The 5,976-nt window shown below is 39.3% G+C and overlaps 1 protein-coding gene and 1 pseudogene across 1 annotated transcript; both read right to left on the reverse strand.

The window, feature by feature from the left end:
* Positions 1-1,982: 1,982 nt before the first annotated feature.
* On the reverse strand, positions 1,983-5,012 carry LOC112176827 (cinnamoyl-CoA reductase 1). Its single transcript, XM_024314918.2, has 6 exons — positions 4,841-5,012; positions 4,260-4,429; positions 3,792-3,977; positions 2,889-3,051; positions 2,453-2,642; positions 1,983-2,314 (listed from the first exon to the last, which is right to left on the reverse strand). Exons 1-6 carry the CDS (start codon positions 4,956-4,958, stop codon positions 2,182-2,184), a joined length of 960 nt encoding a protein of 319 aa, XP_024170686.1. The 5' UTR covers positions 4,959-5,012; the 3' UTR covers positions 1,983-2,181.
* Positions 5,013-5,140: 128 nt separating this feature from the next.
* LOC112176829 lies at positions 5,141-5,769 on the reverse strand (annotated as a pseudogene).
* Between the last annotated feature and the right edge of the window lie 207 nt (positions 5,770-5,976).

Here is a 5,976-nt window from a genome sequence, read left to right on the forward strand (position 1 = left end):
TACTAATTTTTAAACCACTCAACTCGAGCCAAGGCTTGAAGAACTAGGTAGGGGGCTACATATATATCACGAATTCAATGATTAGCCGCGACATAGTGAAGGACCTCGGTTGAATGGCCGCGGCTAGCGAATAACAGTGGATGAATAGCCGCGGCATAACAAAGGACTATGATTGAATGAACTTATTAAACCATTGTGAATGGTTATGGAGTAATGAGATTGAAAACATGCCAAACATTGAGAGTCATCAGCAACATTGGACAAGAAGCAAAATATAGTGTACCTTGCCAAAAAAACTGGTAACATTGTCCTTCAGTCCCTTAACCACTCGGCATCCATGCTGAAGCTCAAGGGACTTAGGGGGCTCTATTTGAAACTAAATTTGGCAAGGCCCACATGGCACACAGGTAGGTAGGGTCCCCAAGAAATTTAACGTAGGACCGTAGTTGAATGGTTGAATAGCCGCGACATAATGGATGACCGATATTGAATGGCCGCGGCATAATGAATGACTGCAATCGAATGGTGTTAATCAAGTTCATAACGGTCATTAGTTGCAGGCGCGCGTTGAAAGGATTCAGGATATTCAAAAGCCGCGGAGATTATAATTTGAGATAATCTGATTAAATGCACAGTTATGAGTTTTAATTCCCAAGTTAGCAGCTACTGCATTCAAATGCATGTAACTGTGCATTGATTCACAACTTTGAATTCATAAAATCAATACAGTCTCAACAGTTACAACCAATATTTCATATTTTCCTTTATTCACTAGTGTATCTTTCACTATAAAAAGGACCATAGACATCATTATTAGAGGTCATCAACCAAACGCTCTAGCGCGATTACACAAATTTTATCTCAATACATTTCAACAAACAGTTATCAAGCTTTACATGTTTATCTTATCGCTTTCTTTGCTGGCACTTATCTTTCCTGCACTTCACATTGTTGTTCTTTACATTCATGCAATTTATCTTTTAGCTGTTTACTTTGTATGCACTTTATTTCCCGTGGTTTACATTCTTGTTGGTTATCTTTATTTGCTGCATGCATTTTTACATTCCTGTTGTTTACTTTGCATTATTTTCATTCTTGCACTCATTAAGAAAATCACCAAAAAGAGACATCACCAGAACGTTTGGATCTAGTAAACAAGTTTTCTAGTATTCATGCGTTTCTTTGTTCATACCCTTATTGAATCAAGGCATCAGTGTAACACTTTATACTTTGATTTTGTTTTTACTGTGACATATGAGTATTTGCATCCCATAGATTTATCAATTGTCACTCGCACTTTCACGTTCACTCACCGAGTTGCACAACATGAACATTCCTGCTAGATAAGGCCGATCCGTGCTAAAGTCCTTGCATTCAAGGCAGAGAGAACCCCACGGCCGAGATTGATCCTTCCTCAGTCCACAATCAACTGATCAAAAGTCAAATCAGCGCAAGATCTACAATCTAGAATGAAACCTCGCATGGCCTCCCGGCCCAAGTTCGCACGCCAGCGCACACATCACCACTCCCGAAGGACGCGTGTAAGCTACAGAAACCCTCAGCCCAGTGATACTTGGCCGAGACAATTTTTGAGCCAACAGTTACAGCTCTTCTGCTAGCGTGCTACTTGTGCCAAGTTCGTTTTCTTAGTTGTGGTTTCACTATATGACTGAATAGACACCAATGCATTTTAATAATTAAAAAAAACAAGGCATAAATACTCCTGCCGGCTGCCACCACTTAATTACGTGTCCTTGGTTTGTTCAAAATGCATTTTCTCTTAGTTTGTTCCCTTGGTTGTAATTTCACTGTATCAACGATTAGACGAGGCATTTTGCTAATTTAAGGAAGTCAACAGATACTCTTGCCGTCTACTTTCCCTTGGTTGATTTTCTCCACTTTGACATTTAGGTCATAACACAAAATATATTTTGGATGGAGCATTGCATTAGCACTTTTTTCTCAACACACATGAAAAAACAAAAACAAACAACGCTCATAAAGGTTGAAATATATATGTAGCAATCACCAGTCTTGTGTACGTACAGTACAAATCTAGGAAAGTATACAGTACAGTTTGGGTTTCACCAAATCTGATTGGCATTGCAACAGCCCAAACTTTTCCTCTTTCAGGTTATTGATTCGAATGATTTGGCTAGGCAAAGCACGCTCTGCGATCTATCAATCCAATAGTCCAGCCTCCCGGTAGCTTTCAACAGAGTCAATGAGAGTATCGTCCAATGACCGGTAACTCCAACCTAGCCTTTGCAATTTCTCTGAGCTCACCTGTCTGTCTTTGCCTACTTCAACAAAGCTGCCAACGTACGTTTGCATATTCAAATCAGTACAGAGAGCAAACAATAATAACAGGAATTTATTTGCAAGACCACGCTGATGAATCAGGTAAATCCCACCATTAATTCTAACTATAAGTATTAAAGGAGACCCTTACTTCTTCGGATAATTGTAATTAGGATAAAGGCGCCTCAGCTTCTCAACTAGATCCCCATTCTTAACATTGTGGGACATGCATATGTATCTTCCTTCAGCCTCCGGCTTCTCATATGCTATAAGAAGTGCTTCAGCTAAATCCCGTACGTCAACTATCTTCTGAGGCCTGTTTTCCAGTGACTCCTTCCCTTCTGCATGGGGACATTGTCAAAGGCACTTAATATATACAGTTATACAAACACTACGAAAAATACAAGCTCCGTGTGGTCACGAATGGGGATACACCTAGATTTAGCTACCAAAATATAGACAAACACATGTAAACAAGCACAAAATATAATGGTTATTAACCTTTCTACCAACTAGATGTTTTTCTATGAGTATGAAAAGTTTAGCAGTATTGAATGCAGTATCATTATGGCAAAAGTAGTACGTACCCTTCAAAAGCTTGATGAAGATGAAGGTACTTGCATTTACAGTCGACTGCAGAATTGGGCCAAGTATAAGTGTAGGACAAACAGTCACAAGATCAATCCCCGTTGTTTTTGCAAACTGCAGAGCCTCAGATTCTGCTTCAGTTTTTGAAAGGCAATACCAGTTCTGGCAAAAGCAAGAACATACAGATGTAAATTTCTTGCATTAGAGTGAACCCCCTACCGTGTGTTATATGAAATGTCAATTTTGTCCCAAATATAACTTCTGGAGTAAACTAGTAAAGGGATCGATGGTCTGCATAGTTTATGGCTACATGAACTTTCTTCATTCTAAGAAAGGGAAAAGCTACTAAATAAAACTTGGGACCAAATGTCGCAGATTTGCACCAGCTGAATTGTATCTAAATAAAAAGTCCAAATACATAGTGTACATGGGCCTGAAACAGAATTGCATGCTTAGTTCACAATGGATTAGATTTTACAATTTTGGTAACACAACTTTTGCATTTGGAAGAAGTTGAGAAATATGACTGCAAAATGTGGAATTCAATTTCATAAAGGTTAGTGAATAAATAACATTCCCATTTTTGGGTAATTTCATTCATCTTTTAATACACATCGTTCATATTGATCAAGATTTATCTCTATAGCCTATTGATAAAAGATTTTTGTTATCTCTGAAAACAACATATATAGTTTCCACTCTCTTAATTCTATTGTGTTGTTAGTTTTGGGGGAAACAAAAAACTAATAGAAGTGTTCTTGGTATCCTCTCAGAAGAATCAACAGATTCGTACTTCTAAAGGAAAATTGTATGTTTATGTGTCCTATTTCATGGTCTACCACAAACTGCAACTATCATTAAGACTGAGTGCGTTGTGCGATATAAATTTTGTCAACAAATACCTCAGTATTTCTGCAGTATTCCTTATCTGACCAACAAGACTCATCCAACACTTGACCTTCAGCCAACGTAGGATTCGCGGCCACAGCAGCAATAGAGGACACGGAAACAACTCGCTTGACTTTTGTTTCAAGTGATGCTTTAAGTACATTAAGTGTCCCCTTAACAGCAGGTTCAATTAACTCAATCTGCAGAAAAGATACACCAAATATTGGGGAAAATTATCATGAGGTAAGTCTATGTTAGGACATTAAATTGTATAAACCCATGGGTACTTTGAGCGCTGAATAGTGATGGGACAGCAACGGCTACAAATACGTTGGCACCCTTTAGATGCTTCAATCATGTTCATTATTGTTTATAACCATTCTTATATTTGGATTGATGAAATAACTTGGGATTAATAAAATTGAACATGTATGGTAACTATTGCAAGTACACTGCCGGAGGATACTGAGAGACATACTTGCCTCAGGATTTGGCACACTGCCGGAGGGAGCGGGACTGGCAACATGAAATACTCCATCACATCCTTCAATTGCCAAGCGAAGGGAGTCATAATCCAATAAGTCTGCCTTGAATAGTTTCAGGTTCTCAGATGCCTTGTCAAGCTTTCTCAAGTGAGAGTTCTTGTCATCCGCTACATGCACAATACAGTATATCAAGAGTTTCGCAATACAGCCATTTTCATGATTCTTTGCTAGCTAGTCGCTAATGAAAGGAATCAAGATATTTATTGATGTTCACATTAATCATTAATCCAATTACCGACTCATACAAAAAAAACTCAGCAAAAAAAACAACATAATTGCTAAAAGCTTAGAATTTAAAATTGGGAACACAACAAATTGATCAATTTTTTGTGAACTGATGAGAACAGAATAAGTAATACTCAATCAGTAAAAGCCAGAGTGACCTAGCAGATAAAGGAAATGAAAAGCGGATGAATCTGATTAATGGAACAGTACAAACAGTCAAAATAACAACAGAAAGTATATAATTTCTCAAAGAAAATTAGGAAGAGAAGGGGTTGAGTTATGAATGGAATTACTGGGTTCTCTGACGGTTCCGTGGACTATGCAGTTCTTGGAAAGAAGAATCTTAACGACCCAGGAGCCAACGAAGCCTCCAGCCCCTGTAACACAGAACCTTCCATTCTGAACTGCCATTTTAATTGGAAGAGCTGTCTTTGGATCTCAAGTGAGATTATGATACGGAAATTGAGAAAATGGTGTGGCTTGTTTATATTATATATGCAATTGGAGTATCTATGCTGGCGAAAGCGGTGACATCAGACATGTTTGAAATTCATGACCGGTGACCAGACTTTTTTTTTTTTTTTGGTTAATTAATTGCATTATCAGCAAAACAAAACATCCATAAACAATAGTTTAATCCTCAAGAAGTTTAACATCAAAAACCATAACAAAAGACTTCCTACACAAAACTCAGGTCCAGCAAAGTTGTGTAGCTAAATGGAAACATCAGTAACATAACAGGCTTCATATGCTCATTCAAGTACGAGCAGGAACACCAGCTCCAGCAGGTCGGGTTCCCTGACCATGGTGCTCCAGGCCTTTGGGCATCATCCCTGCGTCTGATGAATCTCTGTGGTGGCTCACGGTTCCTCTTGTTGGTGCGAGACCTCACCCTCACAACGTGAGAGTGAATAGCACAGGACACACAGTACTGTATCTTAGAATACAGCTTCGGCAGTGTAACGCTCATAGACACAAGCCTCCTGCACATCTCCCACCGCAGCCAGCTCAACGATGTTCCTCACCAAGAACCCCTTGATAGCCTTGTCCTTAATTAGGACAGCACTTGCCGCGGTTGGAGCATCAGATGAACTTGGTGTGGCCACGGCCGTGCTTGTTGCGGCCGCCATTCCTGCGCTTGAAAGTCATGGTGTTCCGAGAGGGACAGGAGCGAGATCTGCAGCTCTGGGGGTCTCGGCAGCCTAGGGTTTTTTTCGGTACTGCAGAAGCTTAGCGGTGACCAGACATTTCTTAAGCAGCCTTGACTAAATTATATATAGTCTCTGTTACTTTACTTGAACGAGAAATAACCACCCGCAGTGGAGCAGGTACTTGAAGAAATAGGCTTCGAAGCTGTAAAAAAGGCCTTTGTAAAAAATAAAAAATAAAAAAAAATAAAAAAAGGAGGTATGAAACCTAAGAAGCACCG

The sequence above is a fragment of the Rosa chinensis genome, chromosome 7 (assembly GCF_002994745.2).
Source record: "Rosa chinensis cultivar Old Blush chromosome 7, RchiOBHm-V2, whole genome shotgun sequence".
Lineage (NCBI taxonomy): Eukaryota > Viridiplantae > Streptophyta > Magnoliopsida > Rosales > Rosaceae > Rosa > Rosa chinensis.